Raw genomic sequence first — 27,769 nt, 5'->3', positions numbered from 1 at the left:
ACCCATGTGGTTTAAAAGTCATCATTTGGACCCGAGTCAGCTCTAAAATCATGGCTGATTTTGGACAGATCCTGAGGAACGTCGGGGAATTTGGAACATTCCAGAAACTCCTCATATGTGCACTTTCTTTCCCGAATCTTATTTTATCTTTTGAATTTGCGTGCATATTTTTCATCGAGTCAGATCCAGAACGACATTGCAACACGGACTGGATCCTGAAGGCTGACGCCAACCTGAGCGTACAAGAGCAGTTGAATCTGACGGTTCCTCTGGAGCAGGATGGGTCCTACAGCAGGTGTCGGATGTTTGCTCCGGTGGACTGGGATGTGGACGCCATCAGGGAGCACGGACTCAATGAGACCAGCGTGTGTGACAATGGTTGGGTGTACTACAGTTCACTTTATACAGCCACCATCGTCACGGATGTAAGTACTGCATGATCTGACAACGGGGGTGTCCAAAGCTTTATGGATGTTATAGAGATATGAAGATAATATTTCACCAAGTAAACACCTCTCAGCTTTGTGATATTGGTGAAAACCTTCAATTCTTTTTTCCTCATTTTTGCTATTTAAAAAAAATATTTTACCTTAAATTTTCTTTTCATATTATTATGATTTTAAATTTAAATTTCCATTACACGTTTTCCTCAATTTTCCAAAATTAAATTCATTTTGTTTTATTGTCATTACAATAGTACTTAATTTTTTATTTCCATTTATTTCCATATTTTTATGATTTTAAATTTATTTCCATTATACGTTTTCCTCAATTTTCCAAAATTAAATTCATTTTGTTTTACTGTCATTATATTAGTACTTAATTTTTTATTTCCATTTATTTCCATATTTTTATGATTTAAAATTTATTTCCATTATATGTTTCCTCAATTTTCCAAAATTAAATTCATTTTGTTTTATTGTCATTATATTATTACTTATTGTTACTACTATTATTACTTATTATTACTTATTACTATTTTTTAAAATTTGAATATTTCAACTCTATGTTCCGAAAATAATAATAATATAATAATATCGGAATATTAAAAAGACAAATTGTGACTTTCTTTCTTATTAAATTACAACGTTTTTGTTTTTGGAGTTTCACTTTATTCTTGTAAAACTACTGCTGTTTTTTCACTGGCCATGAGTTCTCCATTAGTTCCTCAGTAACCACTCTAAATGTATGTGTCGGCGTCATTACTTCCTCAGTAACTATTCTAAACGTGTGCCTTAGTTCCTTAGTAACTACTCTACTAGTTCCATATTAATTATTCATCCATTCCTTAATAACTACTACTAAATAAATGAGCTTTAGTCATTCGTTCCTGAGTAACCACTCTAAATATACGGTCCTTAGAAATTAGTTGACCAGTAACTACTCTAAACATATACCTTAGTTCATTAGTAACCACTCTACTCATTAGTTCCATATTAGTTCTTCATCCATACCTTAGTAACTACTCTAAATGAATGAGCCTTAGTCATTAGTTCATCAGCAACCACTCTAAATGCATGCTCCCTAGTCATTAATTGACCAGTAACTACTCTAAACGTGTACCTTAGTTCCTTAGTAACTACTCTACTCATTAGTCCCTTATTACGTATTCATTAGTTCCTCAGTAACTACTCTAAATGTATGTGCCTCAGTCATTAGTTCCTCAGTAACTATTCTAAATATGTGCCTTAGCAACTACTCTACTCTTCAGTTCCATATTAGTTCTTCATTAGTTCTAGTCATTAGTTCTTCATTGCTTCTATGGTTCTTAAGTAACTACTCTAAATGTGTGCCTAGTTCCTTAGTAACTACTTTACTAATTAGTTCCTCAGTAACTACTCTAATTGTATATGCCTTAGTTCCTTAGTAACTACTCTACTCTTTAGTTCCATATTAGTTCTTCATTAGTTCTAGCCATTAGTTCTTCATTACTTCTTTAGTTCTTAAGTAACTACTCTAAATGTGTACCTAGTTCCTCAGTAACTACTCTAATTGTATATGCCTTAGTTCCTTAGTAACTACTTTACTCATTAGTTCCTCATTACTTCTTAATTAGTTCCTCAGTAACTACTCTAACTGTATATGCCTTAGTTCCTTCGTAGCTACTTTACTCATTATTTCCTCATTACGTCTTAATTTTTTTACTGTAATATTTCAAGTTTATACAGCATTATAATTTTTTGAAAATAATTCTCCTCAGATTACAACTTTGATATTTAGATTTAATTCTTGTAAAATGACTGCTTATTTTTTTCATTTTTGCTGTAGTTGTTTTCTTGTTATCGTTAATTATAGTTTTTAGAATGTGCCATTGGTCCCTGGGCCGCACTTTGGACACCTCTGATCCAACACATTTACCCAAAATGGTTTTTTTTTCCCAATTCCCATTTTGTTGTCGTCGTAGTTTGATCTCGTCTGTGATCGAGCTCCTTTGCTGCAAGTGGCACAAACGGTAATGATGTCGGGCATTTTGCTTGGTTGTCTCTTCTTTGGACCGTTCGCTGAATCGTAAGTGATGAGCGTTTTTGTACTGCATTCTCTGGCTGCTACACACTTAAAATAATCAACATAAATGCAGCGTGAACTTTTAAAAAACTTTATTTTATGTGTGTACCGGGTTTCATATGACACATCCTAATCTGTGGTGTTTTGGTGCCTTCAGGTTTGGTCGTAAACGAGCAGTTCAAATTCCACTGTCCATCATCCTCATCTTTACCATCACTAGCGCGTTGGTCCCCAACTTCCTGTTGTATCTGCTCTCGCAGTTTTTGATGGGCCTTGGCTATGGAGGATTTCGGCTCAACGGCATTATATTGGGTAAAGTACTGCTTTATCTTATTGATAGTACACGCTAGTTTTATAAAGATGCTACATTACTGCTGAATGTGGGAGTAAAATGACACATTATGATGCTGGATGGACCAATCAGTTGCAAAAGTAAAATGTGAGGAAAGTCTAAAAATCTTAAATTTTCTTTTCATATCATTATGATTTTAACTCCAAAATATTAATAATAATATTAATTATTAATGTAAATATTAATTAATAATTTATTTCCATTATAAGTAACTTAATTTTCAAAAATTAAGTTCATTTTGTTTGTTTTAATTTTGTTATATTATATGTTTTAATTTAATTATATTATTACTTACTTTTTAAAAATCTGAAAATCTTAAATTTTCTTTTCATATCATTATAATTTTAACTCCAAAATATTAATAATAATATTAATTATTAATATAAATATTAATTAATAATTTATTTCCATTATAAGGAACTTAATTTCCCCAAATTAAGTTCATTTTGTTTAATTGTTTTAATTTTGTTATATGTTTTAATTTAATTATATTATTACTTATTTTTAAAAAATCTGAAAATCTTAAATTTTCTTTTCATATAATTATTCAAACTCCAAAATTAATAATAATATTAATTATTAATATAAATATTAATTAATAATTTAATACAATTATAAGTAACTTAATTATCCAAAGTTAATTTTATTTAATTGTCATTATATCATTACTTATTTTTAAAAAATCGAATATTTCAACTCTATGTTACTAAAATAATAATAATAATATCATAATATCGGAGTTCTCCATTAGTTCGTCAGTAACCACTCTAAATGTATGCGCCGGCGTCATTACTTCCTCAGTAACTATTCTAAACGTGTGTCTTAGTTCCTTAGTTCATAACTACTCTACTCATTAGTCCCTTATTACATATTTATTAGTTCCTCAGTAACTACTCTAAATGTATGTGCCTTAGTCATTAGTTCCTCAGTAACTACTCTAAATGTATGTGCCTTAGTCATTAGTTCCTCAGTAACTATTCTAAACGTGTGCCTTAGCAACTACTCTACTCTTTAGTTCCATATTAGTTCTTCATTAGTTCCTCGGTAACTACTCTAAATGAATGAGCTTTAGTCATTAGTTCCTCATTAATTCTTCTTTAGTTCTTAAGCAAGTACTCTAAATGAATGTGCCTTAGTCAGTAGTTCATCAGTAACTACTCTAAATGTGTACCTAGTTCCTTAGTAACTACTTTAGTCAAACATTATTTGTTGCTTTGATTCTCATATTACGGATTTAAAAGACATTTTTTTCTGTAATATTTCAAGTTTATACAGCGTTATCATTTTTTAAACTTAATTCTCGTCAGATTACTTATTGTTACTACTTATTACTACTTATTTTTCATCTTTGCTGTTGTTGTTTTCTTGCTATAGTTAATTATGGTTTTAAATTGGTCATTTTAGTCAAAAACTGTGAGGAAAATCTGAAATCTGAAAACAAACAAAACAAAAAATAAAACACTGCTACTAATGTTTACACAACATTTTTGATTTTTGAACTTTTTTTTTGTTTCTTTGTTCTGGTAGCCACCGAGTGGATCGGTGTATCCAAAAGGTCTTGGGGCGCATGCATCACTCAACTATGTGGTGCAATCGGACAGGCCATCCTTGCTGGTGTGATCTACCTTGTCCGAGACTGGAGACTCGCACAACTTGTCACAGCAGCCCCACTAGCAGTCATTTTCATTTATATATGGTAATCCCAAACAATGTACAGTATATTATATACGTATATAATATATATAATATACCATCATGTTCATCATGAAATCAGGTTCCTTCCGGAGTCGGCCAGGTGGCTGTTGGACAGAGGGAGGACAGAAGAAGCCAAAATGTTGCTGGTAAAGGTGGCAGCTGTCAACAAACGCACTTTTACTGACACTCACCTGGAAAAGGTATCAATGCCGTGGTTGTGTTGTTGAGCTATTGTCCGAAGTAACATTTAACTTTCCTTTTTTGACAGGTATTATGGATATTTATAAATAGTATTTATTCATAATCGTAACTTCAAATAACAGTGAATTGTGCAAATTACCATTTATGCTAATTTATGCTACTTAAAAATGGTACAGAATGTGCACAATGAATTTAACTACAGTGGGACCTCAGTTAGCAATCGCCCCGGTTAGCATGTTTTTGGTTAATGTTCATAATGTATGTAATGTACAACATTTACAATCATTTTGAGCAATTGTCCGAAGTAACATTTAACTTTCATTTTTAGATAGGTATTATGGATATTTATAAATAGAATTTATTCATAATGCCTGTTTTCAATATTGGCTACACATGACTTTCTAATGACGTCTTATGATTGGTGAACATTTGTACATTTTACCTTTTCATTTCTTAAACTTAAAATAACTGTGAATTGTGCAAATGACCATTTATACTAATTTATGCTACTTAAAAATGGTACAGAATGTGCACAATGAATTTAACTACAGTGGGACCTAAGTTAGCATCCGCCCCGGTTAGCATGTTTTTGGTTAACATTCATAATGAATGTAATGTAAAACATTTACAGCAAAATGTTGCCTCATTTTGAATACAATATCTTATATCTTTTTTCAAAAGACGTCCCTCTCAGTACCGGCCATATTTGATTATTTTGACTAAACTACACAGAATATTGTTTTCTAGGGATATATAAAAATGGTAGCTACCATAGGAAAGATTAGACTCTCAGATTTCATCACAAAAAAGTTTGTTTCTACCTTTTTTGTTTTCTTTTTTCTTTAGTAATCAGAAGTAGAACATAGGTAAGTTTCAGTTCCTAACTAAAAAAAAAACTGAGAAAAATTGATTTTTGTGAAAAGATACATTCCAACAGAAATTTTACTTTGACACAAAACTACAGCACACAAAAAAAATTGTTTTACTCGAAAATATAAATTTATTTACAAATATAACATCATGAACTAATAAAATTGGCATATCGTTTTTCTTCAAAAAAGCCAATATCGGACATTCCCAGTAAAAATATTTGGAAGTGAGCAGAGAAAGCATTTTTTTTTTTTTTTTTTTTTTACACTGACGTCACTGCAACCCGGACTTCCTTACATGAGCATGCCCAGTTGAGTAATACGTAGCTACCAGGATTTTTTTTTAAAGCTTTGGCAAGCATCAGGCAGAAGTGGTTTGAGTTTCTGATTCCCAGCCACGAAGACCAAAAATATGCTCATCTGTCAACTGAACTTCACATGGTCTGTTTTGTGAACATGGGCCAATACGAGCTAGCCTATGCTAGTTGCTGAAGTCTGACGCCTTTCCATAGTTACTAGGTCGTGCTCAAGAGTCAGAAAAGCAAGCAAGTCGCAATTTATCAGTTTCTGTGTTTATTGTCTGTTTATAACTGTGTTTATTTTGTGTAAGTAATCCAACAAAAGGGTTTCGGCAGCTCTCTGGAAGTCCCCGGGAGTGCTTGGGAGTATGAGAAATGACAGTAGAGCTAGCTTGGCGGGTTGTGTGCCGGTAGGACTCGGGGTAGAGTAAATTCCGCTGCCTAAAAACATGTCTTGTGTTTACATTTTTGGCTTTATGGAACAGATTGACAGTATTTCCTTTGATTTTGTTAGCATTTGTTACGGTTAGCCTTTAAAATTTTGGAATAATGATGATGAGTATTGCAACACACCGACGTCTGAGCATTTGTGTTGCAGATTGTGGTGAAAGAAGCAGAGAAAAAGATTGGCGTTTCGATACTTATCCGGTCATCTGTGCTTAGGAAGTATTTCTTTAGTGTTATATTTGCATGGTAAGTCACTGATCTAAATGAACTATTTTAGGTTTGTGTTTCATTTGTGTTTTTTTTTTTTTTTTTTTTTTTTTGCAGGTTCTCATTGAATGTTGCATACTACTGCATTTCATTCAACGTGGGGAATTTTGGCTTGGATGTATTCCTGACACAGCTCTTGTTTGGTGTGACTGAGATGCCCGCTCACATACTTTGTATGTGGCTGTTGGAAGCATTGGGGAGAAGAATATCGTTCATCTCAACACTTCTGGCTGGGGGGTGCTTGTGTATCTTAATGCTTGTTTTTATTCAAGGTAAGGCAGTACCTATAAAACGTTATTGGATGGTTTAGACCTAAATGTTATATTTATAATATCGGAAAAAGATGGGTTTTATGGTTGTATTTCATTTGAACATGCATCAGATTACCATTGAATGCATCACATAATCAGTTCACAGTTCCACATGTCCAAAAGGAGTAGGAAGAAGCAAAGCTTATTAAATCCTACCCCTCCATCTGGTACTTTTACAATCAGTAACTGTTACATTTGTTCACTTCCTGCTTTCCTAATATAGTTATTTTTTTATTTTTTATTTATTATTATTATGATTTTTTTATCACGTGCCAAAGTACGAGGTGTATGACCATACAATGACAATACATACAATGTAATACAATGACCATACAATGACCCTCCATCTGGTACTTTTACAATCAGTAACTGTTATATTTGTTCACTTCCTGCTTTCCTAATATAGTTCAAGTTTTTATTTGTAAAAAAATTGTTAAAAATTGTAAAAAAATATAAAAAATTGTAAAAAAAGTAAAACATTGTAAAAAAAAGTTTAAAAAAAAAGTAAAAAAATCGTAAATATTTGTAACAATTGTAAACATTTGTAAAAAATGTAAAAAATGAAAACATTTGTAAAAATTGCAAAATTTGTAAAATTTGTGAAGTTTTTAAAAATTGTTAATGTTTTTGTTTTTTAAACAATTTTTATTTTTTGGTCTCGTACCGAAATACGAGGTGATATGACCATCCAATGACATAATGGGTACCATAGTAAGTGTCAATATAGTGATATGTATAGCACATCATGACTGGTTCAAGACTCTTCATCCTTGTATTTAGCAAACATCAACTGCTTGTATTGTTTCTTGAATTGGCTCATCGTTGTGCATTGTTTGAGTTCCTTACTCAATCCATTCCATAGTTTGATTCCACATACTGAAATGCTATGGCTTTTTAACATAGTCCTAGCATATAAGTGTTTCAAATTATTGCTGACATTTACAACAAAATGTTGACATGATCGAGAAAACACACAATTTAAGGAAGCAAGACATTCAACCCATGCTTTCATGCTTTCCAATTTCTCAGTTTCACGGAAATTCACTTATTACAGTCAGGTCTGTAACGTTCTGGCATTAGGTTTTGTTTGATTCCGTTCCAGGTAATCCTGTTGCTTTAACTGTGCTGGCAACATCAGGACGTTTCATTGTTAACTCGGCTGCAACCGTATGTAACGTTTATGTCCAAGAGTTATTCCCAACATCTTGTCGGTAAGACCATTCCCATTAACACTTCATCAATAGGGAGCCATCAATCAATATATTGGAAAATGCTCTGAAAGAACATTGACTCTACATTTCAGACAAACCGCCTCTGGTTTAGGCTCCATCGCAAGTCGGGCTGGTGGTCTGATCGCGCCGTTGATCAACATGTTGGCTTTGTACCATTGGTCCATACCCATCGTAATCTTCAGCGGCCTCACTCTCATCAGTGGGGGTTTGAGCTTCCTTCTTCCTGAGACGCAAGGGATTGAACTCCCAGATTCAACCGATGAGGCTGAGAGGAACAGGTACTGTAAAAATAATGAAAATTATACTTCAAAGTATACTGTAGCTTTCTCAGGACGTTGATTTTTCGATGGTAACTGCACTTTTCAGGTTATTCCAGTTGTGATTAATTCAATTTAAGAATAAAATGACTTTGATGATCGGGAAGAACGGACAGAAGTCTATTGACTTTGTTGTTTTAGTATTTGAGTTAGGCTAACAGACATGTAATGAGATTGGACTGAATTTACTGCTTACGAATTTACGTAGTGTGAAGCTAATTGTGTTTTTTTTTATGTTCTTTTCTTGCAGAAATAAGAAAACAACCAAAGAAGAATGTGAATCAAACGTACACATCAAATCAAGTAAACTGTAGTGCCAACTCCAACGTATGTGCGGGTCCAAACAAAAGTTTTTAGATACACTGCCTGGCCAAAAAACTGAATTATTTCAGAATCATAATGGCCTTAACTCATCACTTATTCTGAGGTACAATTCCAAAACCTCAAAAAAAACCTAAAACAAGCACACTTTACAATATAAGAACTCAAAGACTCAAAGCCAGCGACAGCAATTGCAGCCATATTTTGGCGTATGCTAGAGTACCTGTCCTAACCGGAGGGGGATAAAGCAGCAAAGACGTGGGATCAGGAATGTCTGTGAAGCATATGTGTGAGTATCCTTGGATACGACCATGAACGGGTCCCTGACAGAGTCAAACAATGAACAGGTATCTCCGTAAAGAGGGGTGAATATTCCAGAATGTCTTAGTTGAATCACAACGACCTTAACCCAGATACCGTGGAAGAGGGACCAAAATGCAGATTAGATTATTTGGATTAGCGACTACTCAGTTGCTTGGTACTCCAACTGCTGTCTTCTGAATTTTGTAATACACTGGGAATCAAATAGGTAGATGTTTTCTGTGTCCTCAACAGAAAGAATCACCAGGCGCATGACCTTCCACTTCCCCCCAACACGTTCCTTCGACCCCGAGCTTCTCATTGAGATGATTTTGCCAATTGCATGGAAAATCCAGTGGATTAAGTCCATGATTTAGATTTGGAAAACAATGCAGTATCTAGGCTGTAGAAAATCCTGGTGTACATACAATATACTGACTGGCAATTGGAACTTTGAGGAACCGGGGATCACTACATCGGGTTGCAACACCTACCGGACCGTTTTTCCGTGCTACTCGTACAGCGCGGGAAAAACCTAGCATGAACAAAACCCGGATCAGCAGTATTGACTGTTGTCAATGTATTGTTTGGCAGGTACCATTTTCTTTTGTTACATTTTTTTGTTTTGAAATTATTCTTGAACCTGTAAGACAATATCCTAAACATATGATTCACGTTCGGTAAATCCAGTTCAGGGATTCAAAATAAAAATTATGTCGAAAAATATGGTCTCAAAGATTCTATGCTTCATTCATTCATTCATTCATTTTCTGCCGCTTATTCCGACGAGGATCGCAAGGGGTGCTGGAGCCTATCCCAGCTGTCTTTGAAGGAGAGGCGGGGTACACCCTGGACTGGTGGCCAGCCAATCACAGGGCACATATAGACAAACAACCATTCACACTCACATTCATACCTATGGACAATTTGGAGTCGCTAATTAACCTAGCATGTTTTTTTTTGGAATGTGGGAGGAAACCCACGCATGCACGGGTAGAACATGGAAACTCCACACAGAGGGTGGAATTGAACTTGGGTGTTCTAGCTGTGAGGCCTGCACGCTAATCACTCAGCCCAGTTGTAAACATTCATTCATTCATTAATTTTCTACCCCTTATCCTCACTAAGGTTTTGGGTATGCTGGAGCCTATCCCAGCTGTCTTCGGGCGAGAGGCGGGGTACACCCTGGACTGGTGGCCAGCCAATCACAGGGCACATATAGACAAACAACCATTCATACCTATGGACAATTTGGAGTCGCTAATTAACCTAGCATGTTTTTTTTTTTTGAATGTGGGACGAAACACCGGAGTACCCAGAGAAAACCCATGCATGCACAGGGAGAACATGCAAGGGGTGGAATTGAACTCAGGTCTCCTAGCTGTGAGGCCTGTGTGCTAACCACTCGACCTCCGTGTAGCCCAAGTAATAGCAGTTTTACGGAAAAGTGTGAATTTTTGGGGGGAAAATTTTGATTTTTTTTTCTGTATAGGTTCCCCGAATGTGTTGAACGGTTGGTGATCAGATTTTAGTGAAACTTTTGCATAGAACAAAAAATAGCTAGCCTGAACGTGTGGCAGTCGTATCAGGTAATTGGTTTTTGGGAAAGGGGTGAATTTTGGATCACCCCCAAAATTTGGCAGAGGGTGGGATTGAACTTGTATCTCCTAGCTGTGAGGTCTGCACCACTCGAACACCGTGCAGCCGATTCAATGCGTCATTGGAAAAAAAAGCATAGAATTGTTGGAAAAATCTGATTATTGTTTGTTTTGTGTGAAAGTACAGTTTGTATCCTGTCATTTTTCAGCATTTGGAGTAAAGAGGTTTTACACCAGCATTTCAAATCACAACTTAAGTCTTTTATTTGTGAAGCGGGTACAATGAAACAATACTTTTAACTTCACTAACAGTAGCAACCGGTTTTCAGTTACATCCATCTTGTCCAGCGGATCATTACATCATCATTTTGTACAGTAACCGCCAGTTGCCATCTGGCACCAAAATTTTTTTTTTTTGCTTAATTGACATAAACAGTTTCATGCAGGAATGGACTTAAAATGTATTATCATAAACATGGATTAGCATATATTGACTCAGTTTCAGTCTGTTTACTCTATCAATCACAACATCAATTTAAACAATAAATAACACATTTCAGCTTTACTTTCCTTCATAAATTCATAAGCTATCAGTGTGTTGTGACACAATCTTTATTTTGTAATGGAAAGCATGTGCAAAACAAATAAATCATATCATACCATAATGGTATTGAGCCAAAAGTGAAAAGATTTATTATGAAAAAAACTGTAATTTAACACAATAAAAAAACAATAACATTTACCAGTATTTGTCACATTACTCGTATACTACAGTAAACCTCGGATATATCGGATTCAATAGTTCCTACTGGTTTTGTCCGATATAAGCGAAATCCGTTATATGCGTATACTGGAAAATGTCCGTTTTACGCATATATCGGATTTATATCCGGTATATGCGTAAATCGGATTTTATCCGTTATAAAAAGGCACTTCCTTGACTATGTTTCCAATGTACCTGGACGCGCAGGCAACGCTGCAAATGACGTCGTATAGCGGCCTGTCACGATTCGGCGAATCGGAGCGCCACGATGCGGCCATCCGATATATGCGAGGGAAATTTTATGGAAATGCATTGGAACGGGACTGGAGATTTTGTCCGAAATAGGCGAAATCCGTTATAAAAAATCTGATATATGCAATGAATTTTTATTGGAAATGCATTACAGAAAAATTGGTTCTTTTTTATCTGTCCGTTGTGAGCGAATTTCTGATATATCCGAGTCCGATATATCCGAGGTTTACTGTAATTATATTACTTATTTATAGGCTTTGTTCTGTCCCTCAAATTACGTTTTTTTATCCAAGCAAATCATCCATCCAGTTGCTCTGCGCTGCTTGCTCTGTATTGTTGTTGTCCGATTCTTTCAGACAGTCCAAAGTTGAGGATGTATTTCCTGACTCAGCATTTGGCAGCAACTCTGTTGCGAAGATGTCAAGAGAGAAAAGATCTCCCTGATCTGAAGAAGCTACTGTGGATGTTGCCGCTGAACCAAGCGACCCATTCAGTGGATTAGCACTAAGAACATCTAAACTAGCTGACATTTCTGTCAATGCAAAGATATCATCAGGGTCGGATGTTTGGTTTATGTGTAATAAAGTAGTATTTGGGCTGAATATGTCAAAATCCAATTCCAGAATGTGTGTTGGGCTATTTGTTGTCAGCAGGTCTTGATTAAAAACCTGGTTGACACACTCCGGGGCAATGAGTTGATCAGTTAAGCCGAGCTCGTCATTTTCAAGAAGGTTAAAATTTTCAGTAGCAACTGAAATCATCAAATCTACGGCATTATCCCCAAAAAGCTCCTGAGAAACAAACTGGTTGGTGGTGGTATCTTGCAGAGGCTCTTGGTTGAGATCAACAATTGTGTTGGGGTCAATATTTGTTTCTATTGGCTTAGCTGCGTCATCTGGTTCATCTTTATTGGTGAGAATGATGGACGGATCAACAAAGACCTCGAAAATGTCACTTTTCATAACTGTCAGTTGATCAGTTGACACTTGAGAGCCCTGAACGTCAGTAGAAGGAAAGTCTTCACTGCCGGCTAATGCCAGGATGGTAGCGTCATTGTTCTTATCATTTGTTTGATCTGTTTGAAGAGGTTCTGTTAGGCTGTCACTGATAGATTTGCTGTTCTTATCTGTTTGATCCTTTCGAACAGATTCTGTTCGGCAATCACTGATAGATTTGCTGTTCTTATCATCCGTTGGAACCATTTGAAGAGGTTTTATTTGGCTAGCACTGGTGTAGTTGCTGTTCTTATCATCCGTTTGATCTGTTCGGACATGTTCTGTTAGGCTATCACTGATAGATTTGCTGTTCTTATCATCCGTTTGATCTGTTAGAACAGGTTCTTTTAGGCTATCACTGCTGTAGTTGCTGTTCTTATCATCTGTTTGACTTGTTCGAACTGGTTCTGTGAGGCTATCACTGCTGTAGTTGCTGTTATCATCAGTTTGATCTGTTCCAACAGGTTCTGTGAAGCTATCACTGATAGATTTGCTGTTCTTATCATCCATTTGATCAGTTTGAACTGGTTCTGTTAGGCTGTCACTGGTGTAGTTGCTGTTTTCATCATCAGTTTTATCTGTTCGAACAGGTTCTGTTAGGCTATCACTGATAGAGTTGCTGTTCTTATCATCTGTTTGACCTGTTCGAATAGGTTCTGTTGGGCTATCACTGATAGAGTTGCTGTTCTTATCATCTGTTTGATCTGTTCGAACAGGTTCTGTTAGACTATCACTGCTGTAGTTGCTGTTCTTATCATCTGTTCGACCTGTTCGAATAGGTTCTGTGAGGCTATCACTGATAGATTTGCTGTTCTTATCATCGGTTGGAACCGTTTGAAGAGGTTTTATTTGGCTATCACTGATAAGCTCACTGTTCTTATCATCCTTTTGATCTGTTCGAACCGGTTCTGTGAGGCTATCACTGGTGTAGTTGCTTTTCTTATCATCCGTTTGATCTGTTCGAACAGGTTCTGTTAGGCTATCACTCGTATCCTCACTGTTGTTATCATCTCTTTGATCAGTTCCAACAGGTTCTGTTCGGCTATAACTGATAGATTTGCTGTTCTTATCATCCGTTTGATCTGTTTGAACAGGTTCTGTTAGGCTATCACTGATGGATTTACTGTTCTTATCATCCGTTTGATCCTTTGGAACAGGTTCTGTTAGGCTATCACTGGTGTAGTTACTGTTCTTATCATCTGTTTGATCTGTTCGAACAGGTTCTGTTTGGTAATCACTGCTGTAGTTGCTGTTCTCATCATTCGATTGACCTGTTCGAACAGGTTCTGTTAGGCTATCACTCGTATCCTCGCTGTTCTTATCATTCATTTGATCTGTTCGAACAGGCTCTGTTAGGCTATCACTGCTGTAGTTGCTGTTCTTATCATTCATTTCATCTGTTCGAACAGGTTCTGTCAGACCATCACTGGTAGCCTCGCTGTTCTTATCATCTGTTGGAACCGTTTGAAGAGGTTTTATTCGGCTATCACTGATAACCTCACTGTTCTTATCATCCTTTTGATCAGTTTGCACAGGTTCTAGTAGGCTACGACCGGTATCCTTGCTGTTCTTGTCATCAGTTTTATCTGCTTGGACGGGTTCTATTAGCATACCAGTGGTTTCATTAGTTAGTATGTGGTGCAGGATCAATGGGTCTTTGGTCTTAGCTTCCTCTTTGTTGTTCTGCAGTGTGTTTGGGTTCGAAGAAATTTCCCGGTTTTGAATGTCATCCAGATGTTTGACTTGAGTGGCAGCACCCTCATGAACCTCCTCTCTATTCGTTTTGTCATCGCTATGTATTTTGTGGGATACCGGTTTTGTGGCGTCTTCGTTTTTGTCTGAGGATTTCTGAAAGAGTCTTGCCAGGAGTCCTCCGCCAGGCTTCTCATCAACTTTCCTGACATTTTTTGCTTCAATTTTGTTAGTTTTCTCCGTGACGTTCACTGGGAATAGCTTTGACAAAGGACTCTTTTGTTTGGACCAGGATCCCAGTCTGACTTTGGATCTCTCAGCCTGTTTTGCATAACCCACAAGAACCTGTTTACTGCTGATCTGGTCTTTTTGTTGTAGTGAGTTTATCTTATCAGCCGTACTTGTGTTGCTTTTGGAGGTCCCATCAGTTCTGGTAGGAGGATGTGTACTTTCTAACTTGATGTCCAGTTTGTCATCGGTTGGTAGGATTTCTTGATTTTTCTCCATTTTATCTCCAGACTGTGTAGTGCTTGAATGTCTTCTGGGTTCTTGTTCTGGGTGTGTTTTTTGATCTGAGTCGTTTTGTTCACATTCAACATTTGGATTATTGAATGTATTATCTTCACGTTTCTGCATTTGGCTCAAATCAACTTCTGTTGCACCTGAGGTCTGTTGAGGAGGCTTTGCATCAACAATTGGTGCAAAATGGACGGACCTCCTTGTTTTTGTAGAACTAGCATTTTGTTTCTCAGGAGATTTATCATTGTTTGTTTTCACAACTGTTGTCTGACTTTGTTGTCTAACTTTCGAGGATATGTTGACTTGGAAATGTTTGGATTTTGTAGGAGAACTCGTGGGTTTTGGATTCTCTTCTGCGTTATGGGGTTTTGTCGGTGCTTTATCCCTGATTTCTGAGACCATGGCATGCGGAAACTGTTTATCTGTTAGGTTCAAACCCGGGGGATTTACAGACTGGAGTGACTTCTTTTTCTCTGGTGGCCATTTCACTTTCAGTTTGCCCCTGACGTCAGCATTAACGCCATGCTTCGTTTCAGCCGGACGCGACTTTGTGACGTACACTTCAGTGGACGACTCTTTGGGGACTGTGGGAGTGTTTAAACTGCTTTTTGTCAATTTCGATGTGGTCGTAGAATCGGGTTCATCTGTTCCTTTATCTTTCCTAAGCCAACGGTCTTTATGTTGCTTGTGCCCAAATCCCTCATCATAATTTCCTTTTCTTTTGAAAAGCTGCTGGTAGTGAGACATGCAGTAGAACTCGCCATAAAGAGAGGAGTAGTTGTGAATGCTGCAATAAAAAAGTCGTGTTTTTGAATCATAACAAACATTGTTTTTTTTTATCTGCACTTTTGAATCAATAGAAACGGTCTCCAAATTTGATTGATTGGTTGATTTGAATCATCGTAAACATCTCACCTGAGCTTCTTCTGACAGTGTTTACAGCAGAAACACTTGCTGTGCAGGGTAAGTTTATTGGCCACCATTTTTTCCATCGGATACACCGGCGTCATACAGGCTGAACACATTTCCTTGACAGGTGACAAAAACTATAACAATAGAGACAAATAAATGTAACAAACTGCAAATGTTTTGTATTTATTTCTTAAATTGGTTATTTTCTCTGATTATATAGTATATGATATTGGGTCATTTTACAGTGACCATATGGTTATTTAAAGTTTGATAATGTTCAAAAGATGGTTCCCGCACACTGTGTCAGTTTATCAGTTTATTCGGGTAACGTTTCGGTCCGTTTGACCATCAGACATGTAAAAATTTTGTATAAAATATTATATAAAATATATTATTATATAAATTATTATATATTATTATAATTATTATATATATATATTATTATATAAAATATTTTTAAAAACTATTTAGAAGGTCTTAGACAGATTATCTTTGCCATAACTATGAAAATCCCAATGATAGGAAAACCCAGGACACGTTGGAGAGACCATGTCTCTCCGCGGGACGACTTGGGAGCCGCCAGAAGGAGTCGGATGTAGCATGGGGGAGGGATACCCGACCTCGGATAAGCGAAAGATGATGGTTGGAGCCCAGTAACACACCACATAGTACAGGTAAGATTTTAATTTAATTTAATTTAATTTAATTTAATTTAATTTAATTTAATTTAATTTAATTTAATTTAATTTAATTTAATTTTATTTTATTTTATTTTATTTTATTTTATTTTATTTTATTTTATTTTATTTTATTTTATTTTATTTTATTTTATCTGAGCTGTTTTTAATGTTATGGGATTTATCGGTATGATGTCATAATCCCTCACATCGACCCCTTATTATTAATATTCACTGTCAAGTTCATCAACAAACTTGTGTGTGCGGATATCCATCCATTCAGTGAATCTCATAGAACACAAGAAGAACGTATTTTTTTTCTTAAACTGTAATTTATTGAACAATTTACACAACACTTTACAGCTATTTTGTTTACATTTTATATAATAGAGTACAGTATAAAATTTCTAAGACAAATGTTTCTTGAATAAAAACGTAACATATCCATCACTACATAAGTTGAGATTTTAGAGTGAACAAAACTGGATAAAACAAATACAAAATGTGGGTTTTTAAAGGAAAACATTTTGGCCATCTTCCTCAATCTTGGGAAACACATATTCCGCCTATAAATCCTGCTGAAAAAACTCCAAAAAAACACTCGAACTATGTTACTAGCACTGTGACATCTTGCCACACCACATAGGCTAACTAATAGCCAGCTAGCAAGTTGCTTTACCATGAACGAACGGGTCAAAAGAACTAGTTTTACTTTTTTGTGAACGGAATGAACGAGGCCACCGCCCCTAAAATACCCGTTCAGTTTGTTCAGTTGCAAATGCTTTTTTTTTGATTGGCTGGAGAGTCAGTTCATTGTTCCTTTTGCAGGGCGGGACGATCTGTGTGCTTGCCTGTCTCATCCTATCGTCACGCCGAGACCGTCTTTCTGACTGGGGAGCTGAGACGCTCAGATCCAGAGGACTGTCATAATACTTCTGATTTCAAGGTACTTCATCACGTGTTGTTGCGATGTTTTTTGTTTTTTTTTTTTAGATAGTTGAGTCGGAATGAACGTGAACATGAGTGAACGGACTGACTCGAAACCGCTGACCGGGTCTATGTACAGGGGGAGATCACAGGCTAACGACCAATTGACTGAAATGACCAAAATGACCGAAATGAACGAAATGAACGAAATGAACGAAATGAACGAAATGAACGAAATGAATGGATCTTTTTACTGAATGAACCGGAATGATCTGGTTCACTGAAATGAATGGTTTGGCCCCCACTGACTCGAACAAACTGACTCAAAACGGCTGACCAGGTCTATTCACAGGGGTAGATCACAGGCTAACGACTAATTGACTGAAATTAATGAAATGAACAAAATGAAAGCAAATTAATGGATCTTTTTACTGAATGAACCAGAATGATCCGGTTCACTGAATTGAATGATTTTGCCCCCCACTGACTCGAACGAACTGACTTGAAATGGCTGACCAGGTCTATTCACAGGGGTAGATCACAGGCTAACGACTAATTGACTGAAATTACCGAAATGAATGAAATGAACGGATCTTTTAACTGAATGAACCGGACTGATCCGGATCACTGAAATGAACGGTTTTGCCCCCCGCTAGCCTGCAGCACATCACAACCGAAGGTAACGCTACATTTTACATTTGCTTCTGTGTGTTTATTTTTGTGTTTTGAAATGTGTCCAATGCTAATGTAATGCTAATGCTAATGCTCAGGTAAAGGACCAAAATACAACCAAATACTGTAAGTATTACATGTTGTCATGAATGCACCTGTTCCATGGTTATAGTTGAGGGTTTTGGCGGTTGTTTTAACAGCAGTCTTTGTAGGCGGCATAGGTGTGTCTCGCACTTTTTTATCTGTTTTTATATCTATAGAATGAATATGTTATCCTTCAAAGACTACAATTGAGATGGGTTTGTTCAGTGTTGTTTGTTGGGCGGTTGGCTAAACGTTACAAACATCTCTTTCTGACGCAGCTTCTCATCCTCAGGTTGGAAAGTAGATCTTTGTGGTAATGGAGATGTCGTGACTTCGTATCTGCTTGGGTTCCCGACCACCTCGAACAGAGCGGCTGTTTGACCGTCAGACCGCGTGGTGACAAACGTAGACTTCACCGAGGACACAAAACTGTTTCCAAAGCCGTCAGTTTCTTCGTAGGTTTCACTGACGGTCTTTGTACCAACGATTCCTGAAGGTTCCTTGGGAAGTTTTTGAACCTCGAGCACGCTGACATTGCGCTTTGATGGGATGTTAGAAGACGTTTGGGTCGGATCATCTTCACTGCTTTGAACTTTGTCTTCCAGGGTTGGTTTAAATGTGGACATGGTGGGTTTGTGTTGTTGAGAAGGTCTTCTGGCAGCGGAATGAATGGAGATAAACGAAGGGGACGACTGGGAGGAGGACTTTCGAATGAGCTTTGGCGATTCTTTCTTTGGAGGACTGGGTCGATTTATTCGTTCGTTGCTTTGACACGATTTAACCTTGGTTGTCCCAATGCTGATTTTCCTAAGCTTGTTTCCAGGTTGAACATCCGATTTCAAGGATTCGTCAAAAAGTCCCGACAACCCTGCAATGTCTGCCTCGGATTTTAGATTAGAAACCGAGTAGAGAGCTTTTTTGATGGCTTCCTCGATGTCAAGGAGCTTCGCTAAAGTCTGTTCCTTCAGATTCAATATCTCCTTACTTGCCTTTTCCAAATCTTCAAACGCGGTTTCAACGGATGAAACGCTCTCCAGATCATCATCCTGTGTCTCGACTTCTACTTTCTTCTGTACTTTTTTTGGATCTTCACTTGGTGACACCATCCAAGCCGGGACGGTATTGTAAAAAGTCTTCAGTGAGCTCATGTCCACGTTACTGCTTTCGCTTTCTATCTCTTGGACCTGAGATAAAATTCCCTTTAGTTCTTCTCGTTTCCGTATATTTTCGAAGATTTCCATAGCGGCCTTCACATTCCCGGTCATGATCTCGTCCTTGTGCACGGAGAGCCTCTGTCGTCGCTCGTCTTCGGTCTCCTTTACTTTCTTCTCCCTTAAAACGACTTTATTTTTTGTTTGGATTTGACTTAGACTATCTGGATTATTATCGATGTCGCTGAGCGGATTGACACCGGTTGACGACTTTGGTTTGGAATTTTGAGCGACGGTTGTGTTCAGGGTCGGTTTCTTTGGATCTTTAAGCATTTTCTTTGAGGGTAAGAAATTGGCTTTTATATTCAAGGTCTCAGAGCCCGTTCTGTTGAAGTTCTTCAAAGCATCCTTCAAGCTCTTGTTCATTTCATGCTTGGTATTGTCTTCATGATCCTTTATGGACTTTTGGATCTCCTCTGATGCGTTGATTTTTTGTATGACATTTCTTTCCATGTTCGGTTCAGTAGGGTTGGACTTTGTTATTTGGGAATCCGAACATCTGGTCTCCTCAATGAAACCATCACTGGGATGTTTCTTTGCATTTTGATAAGTCAGATGATCTCCAATCGTAGGTTCGGTGGTGTTTGACTTTGTTATTTGGGAATCCGAACATCTGGTCTCCTGAATGAAACCATTACTGGGATGTTTCTTTGCGTTTTGATAAGTCAGATGATCTCCAATCTTAGGTTTGGTCCAATGTGGCTTTGGTGGCAACGCTGGCTTTTGTCGCGGCGGCGTAACGGTTCCAACTTCAGAACTGGCTTGGTTTTCTACCGAATGGTGATGTGTCGTGACGGATGGTTTCTCTTCACAGGTTACTGAAATTGAAGGAGACAACGTTGTGTCAGATGGAGGCAAAGGAACCACAACACTCCTCTCTGAACAACCTGACTTCCTGTACAGCATTGCGGATTTAAAGTCACCTTTGGATATGTTTACTTTAGACTTCTCAAGCGATTGCAGCGCTAGGTGAATGTTAGCTCCTATAATGTCTTCTTTATCTGGGAGCTTCTGCTCCGTTGCTGCACTTTGCAGAGATCTAATCGCAGCTTTTATATCTCCTTTAATAACATCTTCTGGATCATCATGTGTTGATGTCACACCATTGAATTCGTAGCTTAATAAAGGCTTATTATTACTGACTATAACTGCATCGCAATGGGATACAGTTCCCGGTTTGCAGGCATCTAAGGGAACATTTTCCAAACTTTTCACTGCATCACTGACCTTCAGATAAGTCTTGACTTGTCGGCTTCCGGAGGGAGATGATTGCGTAACCGCTGATGAGCTTCCTTCCTGTGCCGGGACTTCTAAATTGTATATTTTCCCAGGAACGACGACATCCCGTTCTAGGTTCATGCTTTGCTGTTTAGCGTTTTCCAAGGACTTTTTAGCTGCTTTTACATCTCCACATATGATGGTCTCTTTTTGGAATTCTTGGAGTTCTTCAGTTTCGGGATATTTATTAGATAAGTCCATATCGTAAATAGTTCCAGGTGTGACGACTTCCCGGTCGGTGTGCATGCTCTGTTGCTTCGCACGTTCTAAAGATTGCATCGTTGCTTTAACGTCACCGGCGACAATTTCCTCTTTTTCCATAAGGAATGCCGGTTTTACCGCAAGTTGTTGCTTAGCTGTTGAAACATCACCGGGAATTATTTCATTCCTCGGAATAGAGTTTTCAACAACAAAGGCGCACTCTGATGAAAATACTTTCTTAGTGTTCTTCACATCGCCCGGAAGAACATCGGAAATAGTTCGTTCTATCAGGTCCCGTTGTTGGGAAAGACTTTTCTTAGCTTCCCTGATATCGCCTTGAAGGATTGTAGTTTGCTCCTTGGAAAACTTCACTTCATCTTCATCTTCCGGTACCTCAGAATGGAGACTTCTCAGGAAGTTCAGATCTCCTTTCTCGATACAACTTTTGTATAAGTTCACGTTCCCTTTCTCGGTTTCGTTGATTCGATAAGACGTGGATGATTTTTGTCCGTGGGCGATGGCGAACAAATTTCCAATCGCCGACTTCACGTCTCCTTTTTCAATAGCAGGATTTTTCGTTTTAGTTTCGTTGTGGTTAATAAGCGAATAAACAAACATCTGTGCTTGTCCTCCAGAAGTCTCTTGCATAAGGATTCCGTTCTTGAAGTTCGTATCTTCTTCGTCGATGATCTTAACGATGTTTTGTATTGTTTGATCTCGTTCCAGAGTAATCGCTGTCGATGAATCGTAAATCGGGAGTTCAACTACGGTGGAGTTTAGTTGACCTTTTTCCGTTTCTCTGAGAAGATTAACTTCTGGGTTGGTTGGTTTTAGTAAGAGCTGGAGAATAATGTTCCTGAGGTTGCCTTCAACGACTTCTTCCTTCTGGATTTGGACTTCGTTTGTGTTTCCGAGATGGAATTTTGCCATGGTAACGTTCCCGCTTTCATTTGCTTCGATTATGATGCCACCTGAGTGAATTAATCGTAATTCGTTTAAGTACACCAACGTGTCGGTGATGCTACTAGATGTGATTTTGTCCAGTGGAGTTGTTTCAAAGAGCCAGGTTGTGCACTTCACATCAGTTTTTGGTATCTTCTCATCCGTTCCTCGGAATGAGGTTTCTTCATGTTGCTTAATTTTGTCCAAAGGTTGGGATTCAAACAACCAAGTACAACGTTTCACATCTCCTTTCTGGCTGTCTTCTCTGAAGACTGTTTTAACCGGATTTTGGTCTTCAGGTTCTCCCTTGAGACTGTCGATGGTTTGATTCTCAAAAAGCCAAGTGGAGGTCCTGACATCACCACGCTGAACATCTGTGACGCTGACCATCCTTACGAACTTGTTAGAGTCATCGGATTCGAACCTTTTTTTATTGAGCTGCACATTACCGCTCCCGAAGTCTTCAATGACTTTGACCGAAGGTTCTTCTCGACAGGTAAGGGAGTCCAGAGGTTGGGTTTCAAACCTCCATCTGGCTGATTTAACATCTCCTTTCTCGACATCCTCTTGAGTGACGGCTCTGATCACGTAAACTTCGTTCTCCGCCTTGATGGCTTCAAGTGGTTTGGTCTCAAACATCCATCGGGCTCCTCGAACATCACCGCTTAAAATCTCCTCCTTTTTTACAGTCGTCACTTCATGGAATTGTCCTTCTTTGTCCCGAATGGCATACAGCGGCAGGGACTCGAACATCATGGTGCTGGACTTGACATCAATATCGCTGATCGGTTCTTCAACAGATACTGATTTCTGTTCAAGTGCTTTCTGGTGGATTTGGTCCAGTGATGAGGTTTCAAATATAAACTTTTTGTTCTTCACATCTCCAATCAGATCTTCGGAAAATTTTTGTTTATTCGCATCATCGCCGTCGCCGTCGTCCTTGTTGATCGTGCTAACGGAACAGTTCTCGAACAACCATGTGAATTTGTGTACCGATCCCTTACGGATGGTATCGTCATGATTCCGTTCATCGTATGACATCTCTGATCCGATTTCATCCAGGGACTGGGATTCAAAAAGTTCTTTGACTCTTGAGACATCTCCTGATTGGACGTTAACTTGACTGACACATCTTAGGTCTTGGTCTGAATGTGGGTCATTCGGAAGTCTGTCCAGGGTCTCGGTTTCAATCAGATGTTTAGCTGTTTGAAGTCCGGTCTCAGGTTTGACGCAGAGTCTTAGATTGTAGTCCTCACCTTCTCCGATGTGGTCCAACGGTTGGGATTCAAAAAGCCACGTAATGGACTTGACTTTTGGGTTGTCCACGGTTTCCGTGTCTTTAACTCGGTCTGATTTATCGTACAAAACGTCCATCGGTTGCGTCTCGAAAAGCCATTTGCATGTTTTGACGTTGCCTTTACAAGGTTCGACTCCAAGGGAATCGCTCGGTTCCGTGTGGTTGAACTTGGAATGAATCCCGTCGATTGTCTGCGTTTCGAAAATCCACTTTGCTAACTTGACGTCACCGGTTGTGTCTTCCTGTCTGGTGATGCCTTTGATGACCTCGACGTTTTCTTTTCCATCCGTGAACTCATTTAAAGGCTTGGTTTCGAACATCCATTTGTAGTTCTGCACTTTTCCGTGGATTAATTCCTCACGGTTGACTGTTGTTACCTCGTGGAAATTTCCACAGCTGTCTTTTAAGGCGTACAACGGAACATCTTCCGATGTGGGGTTTTCTTTCTCGAAGTTCTCATCAAAATGAGAAATCTTACTCAGAGGAATTGTTTCAAAAAGTTGTTTGAATCCTCGAACGTCACCTTTTTCGATGTCTTGTTCTTTTCCGTAGACGCCGGTTCCAACGCCGCCGCAGTTCTCGAAGATGATCTTCTTGTCTTGGACCGTTCCCGTTTCATCCGCTGAAACGGTCACTTTCTTCAAACTACCGACTTGGTAGCTATCATTCAGAGTCTCCATTGGTTGAGTTTCGAACAACCACAACGAGGTCTTCACGTCTCCTCCGATGATGTTTTCTTTCTCCAAATACTTTTCCTCTGAGTTTCCTCTTAGCGTTTCCAACGGTTGCATCTCGAAGAGCTTTGTCTTGTTGGGAACGTCAACCTCAAATTGGTCCACTACAACTTCTCGGATGTCGTCAAAGGACTGAGTTTCAAACATCCATCTTTTTCCGTCTGTTGCACCTCGGTGGCGTTCCTCCAGAGATATACCCCGAATTATTTTCACTCCATCGGTTCGGTTTTTAATCGGGTCCAATTGTTGGGTTTCAAATAACCAACGTGCGGAGCTGGTGTTCCCGTTTTTGATCTCCTCCCTACAGATGGATTTAACGGAATGGATGTTGCCGTTTTTGTCTCTGATGGCACATCGAGGTTCTTCTGCCTGGAAGAGTTTCACGGTTTTCTGAACGTCTCCTTTTTGTTCCTGGAGCTCGGACCTCAGTTTTAGAAAGTTATGGTCTTCAATTGAGTTACAGCGTCCGAGGTCGCTTAGGGGTTTCGTTTCAAAAAGCAACCGAGTCCCGCTAACATCTCCTGGCTGGATTGCGTCTTTCAACACGGCTTCGACTAGCTCGTTATCTTCTTTTTTATTAAGAGAATCCAAAGGCTGGGTTTCAAACAACCAGGTAGATGTTCTCACGTCCCCTCTCACAGACGTTTGACGTTCCGCGTATGTCTGCTGTCTGCTAGCATTGTACTCAAACATGGAGGACGTTCCTTTGACGTTTCCACCGCTTACATCCTCCTCATGTAGCAGCTTCTTAGTTTCATGAGGATCTCCGATACTATCCAGGTTCCAGTTCTCAAAGATCCACCTCATTGACTGCACTTCGCCCTGGTTTGCTACGTCGTCTGATGCTTCTGTGTCGTTCAGCTGCACCGCTTTCATGATCTCGTCGTCCACAGCATCTCCAAGCTCTCCAAGAATGTTCGGGTGGATGTGTTTGAAGAGACGTTTCAGTTCAGTCTTCTGCCGTTGTTGGTAGTATGTGGAGAAGGTTTCTTTAGGTGGAGGCATGGGGAGGTTATTGGGACCTTCATCGTCAATGGACCTGGCTGGTCCAGGAGGGGGAGGAGGAGGAGGTGGGAGAGGTAGGTCGTCTTCATCGTGAGATGATTTCGAAACTGTGACTTTCCTGGCTGTGTCAGCCATCTTTAAATTCAAAAAACAAAAAACACAGAACATGCAACAATGTCAGTCATCAGTCAGTAGAACCAAAATCAGACGACATGCATGTGATTAGTTGGCATGCATTTAGTATGTAAAGTCGTACGTTACCTTTTTTTTTATGCTCGCTTGATGTTTTTCACTGCAAAGCATCCTCCGTCACACCAAGGTTAAGAAAAACACTACACACAGCTGTTAGTGGAACATGGGGGTTCTTCCTTGGCATGTTGTTGGGAATGAATAACGAATACTGCCCTCGCCTAACATACCGTATCTCGCAAAAGTGGACACATTGCAGATCTTCTCAAAGGACAATACTACAGAAATGTATGTTCACTTTTATGTTAATGGTAATGGTTTTATTTCATTTGAACATGCATCAGATTACAATTGAATGCATCACATAATCAGTTCACAGTTCCACATGTCCAAAAGGAGTAGGAAGAAGCAAAGCTTATTAAATCCTACCCCTCCATCTGGTACTTTTACAATCAGTAACTGTTACATTTGTTCACTTCCTGCTTTCCTGATATAGTTTAAGTATTTTATTTTATAAAATTTGCTTTGCTTTTATATATTTACTTTACTTTACTTTACTTTACTTTACTTTACTTTACTTTACTTTACTTTACTTTACTTTACTTTACTTTACTTTACTTTACTTTACTTTACTTTACTTTACTTTACTTTACTTTACTTTACTTTACTTTACTTTACTTTACTTTACTTTACTTTACTTTACTTGTTCACAGTTCCACATGTCCAAAAGGAGTAGGAAGAAGCAAAGTTTATTAAATCCTACCCCTCCATCTGGTACTTTTACAATCAGTAACTGTTACATTTGTTCACTTCCTGCTTTCCTAATATAGTTTAAGTATTTTAATTAATTTTATTTAATTGTATTTAGTTTAATTTAGTTTACTTTAGTTTACTTTACTTTAGTAGTACTTTAGTAGTACTTTAGTAGTACTTTAGTAGTCCTAGCATACAAGTGTTTCAAATGTAGTTTGAAGATGAACTATATCAGCAAGTTGAAGTATTTGTATGATTATTTATCCAGGTATTAAGTATTTAAGTACTTCCGGTTCTCTGTGCCATTTGGTAAAGAAGATAATAGGATGCTATTGAAGGTTAACAACATAGCAACACGTATGCCATTTGCATGCAAACCGAGGTGTTAATTTTTTTTACGTTAACCGAGCTTCTATTGATTTACTTTCGGTCAGCGTTAAACCACAATATTCTGATACTTTTTCACAGTTCCACATGTCCAAAAGGAGTAGGAAGAAGCAACGTTTATTAAATCCTACCTCTCCATCTGGTACTTTTACAATCAGTAACTGTTACATTTGTTCACTTCCTGCTTTCCTATGTTAATGTTATTTAATTTTATTTTGTTTAATTTTGCTTTATTTTGTTTACTTTACTTTACTTTACTTTACTTTTCCACATGTCCAAAAGGAGTAGGAAGAAGCAAAGCTTATTAAATCCTACCCCTCCATCTGGTACTTTTACAATCAGTAACTGTTACATTTGTTCACTTCCTGCTTTCCTAATATAGTTTAAGTATTTTAATTAATTTTACTCAATTTTATTCAGTTTACTTTACTTTACTTTACTTTACTTTACTTTACTTTACTTTACTTTACTTTACTTTACTTTACTTTACTTTACTTTACTTTACTTTACTTTACTTTACTTTACTTTACTTTACTTTACTTTACTTGTACTTTACTAAACTTTAAATACTTTAAACCGCAATATTCTGATAAAACTGCATAGTTTAAGCATTGGCGTACTGTGATATTGATGTTTTTGATTGCTAATAACGAGATAATCGGGGCAAGCAAAGAGTCAGTTACACCGCACACATTCAAAAGCAAACAGAGATTGTTAATAATAATAATAATAATAATAATAATAATAAAACACATTACCTTATTGCTTTTAGTCCTCGTAAGTGAAGTGCCAGTCACACCCTGTTCAACGACAGAAGGATAATAGCGCTCATTTCCTATTGAAGCCCCAGGACCCAAAGTGTGTTGAGGAATGAGAGGCATTCCAGGAACTTACTGGTTGCGTCCAACCTCCAATGGACTCGATGGACGTTGCTCTTGACAGATAGAGAGCTGACCTTTCTCTAACAGAGGAGGCCGTCACTTGTGTTGATAGGACAGCCCGCTTGGTCGGTGATGTATGATGTTTGTCATCTGTAGAAACACAAAGATAGTTTTTTTTTAAATGCAGTTCACACTCACAGACAGGTGGTCCAAAATAAACAAAGCAGGGCTGTCCAAACCTTGGCCCGCATCGTGAAAAATGAACATATGCGACTTTGCAATGGTGATATTTTCTAAAGCAATACAAGTGGTTAAATATATTTTAAGAAAAAACAGCATCTCAGCTTTGCATTATGGGTGAAAAAGACTTTTTGTAACATATTTTAACTTTCTTCTTGTAAATTTTGTGACTTTATTCCTGTCTAATTACAGCAGCATTTTTTCCCAACTATTTCAAATTATGATTTAATTCCCATAATATTATTTGTATCATAATAATAATAAAATAACTAAAAAATAAAAACAAAAATAAAAATAAAAATAAAAATAAAAATAAAAATAAAAATAAAAATAAAAATAAAAATAAAAATAAAAATAAAAATAAAAATAAAAATAAAAATAAAAATAGAAAATGAAAAATGGAAAAAATAAATACATAAAAAATAAAACATAAAACATAAAACT

General features: G+C 37.7%; 2 protein-coding genes across 2 annotated transcripts; one reads left to right on the top strand and one right to left on the bottom strand.

Annotated features, from left to right (window-relative positions):
- Positions 1–50: 50 nt before the first annotated feature.
- LOC131126629 (solute carrier family 22 member 13-like) lies at positions 51–9,493 on the top strand. Its single transcript, XM_058069404.1, has 11 exons — positions 51–425; positions 2,405–2,508; positions 2,663–2,817; positions 4,385–4,553; positions 4,632–4,752; positions 6,520–6,614; positions 6,693–6,907; positions 8,049–8,157; positions 8,250–8,456; positions 8,746–8,798; positions 9,372–9,493. The coding sequence occupies exons 1-11, from the start codon at positions 51–53 to the stop codon at positions 9,491–9,493; spliced, it is 1,725 nt and encodes a 574-aa protein (XP_057925387.1).
- Positions 9,494–16,706: 7,213 nt separating this feature from the next.
- Positions 16,707–27,230, bottom strand: xirp1 (xin actin binding repeat containing 1). The gene is made up of 3 exons (XM_058067521.1): positions 27,099–27,230; positions 26,963–27,004; positions 16,707–25,010 (listed from the first exon to the last, which is right to left on the bottom strand). The coding sequence occupies exon 3, from the start codon at positions 25,008–25,010 to the stop codon at positions 18,429–18,431; it is 6,582 nt and encodes a 2,193-aa protein (XP_057923504.1). The 5' UTR covers positions 26,963–27,004; positions 27,099–27,230; the 3' UTR covers positions 16,707–18,428.
- Positions 27,231–27,769: the final 539 nt, after the last annotated feature.

Source organism: Doryrhamphus excisus, chromosome 3 (genome assembly GCF_030265055.1).
Source record: "Doryrhamphus excisus isolate RoL2022-K1 chromosome 3, RoL_Dexc_1.0, whole genome shotgun sequence".
NCBI classification, from domain to species: domain Eukaryota; kingdom Metazoa; phylum Chordata; class Actinopteri; order Syngnathiformes; family Syngnathidae; genus Doryrhamphus; species Doryrhamphus excisus.
The sequence above is the reverse complement of the archived record's forward strand: the minus strand, read 5'-3'. Positions and strand labels throughout refer to the sequence as shown.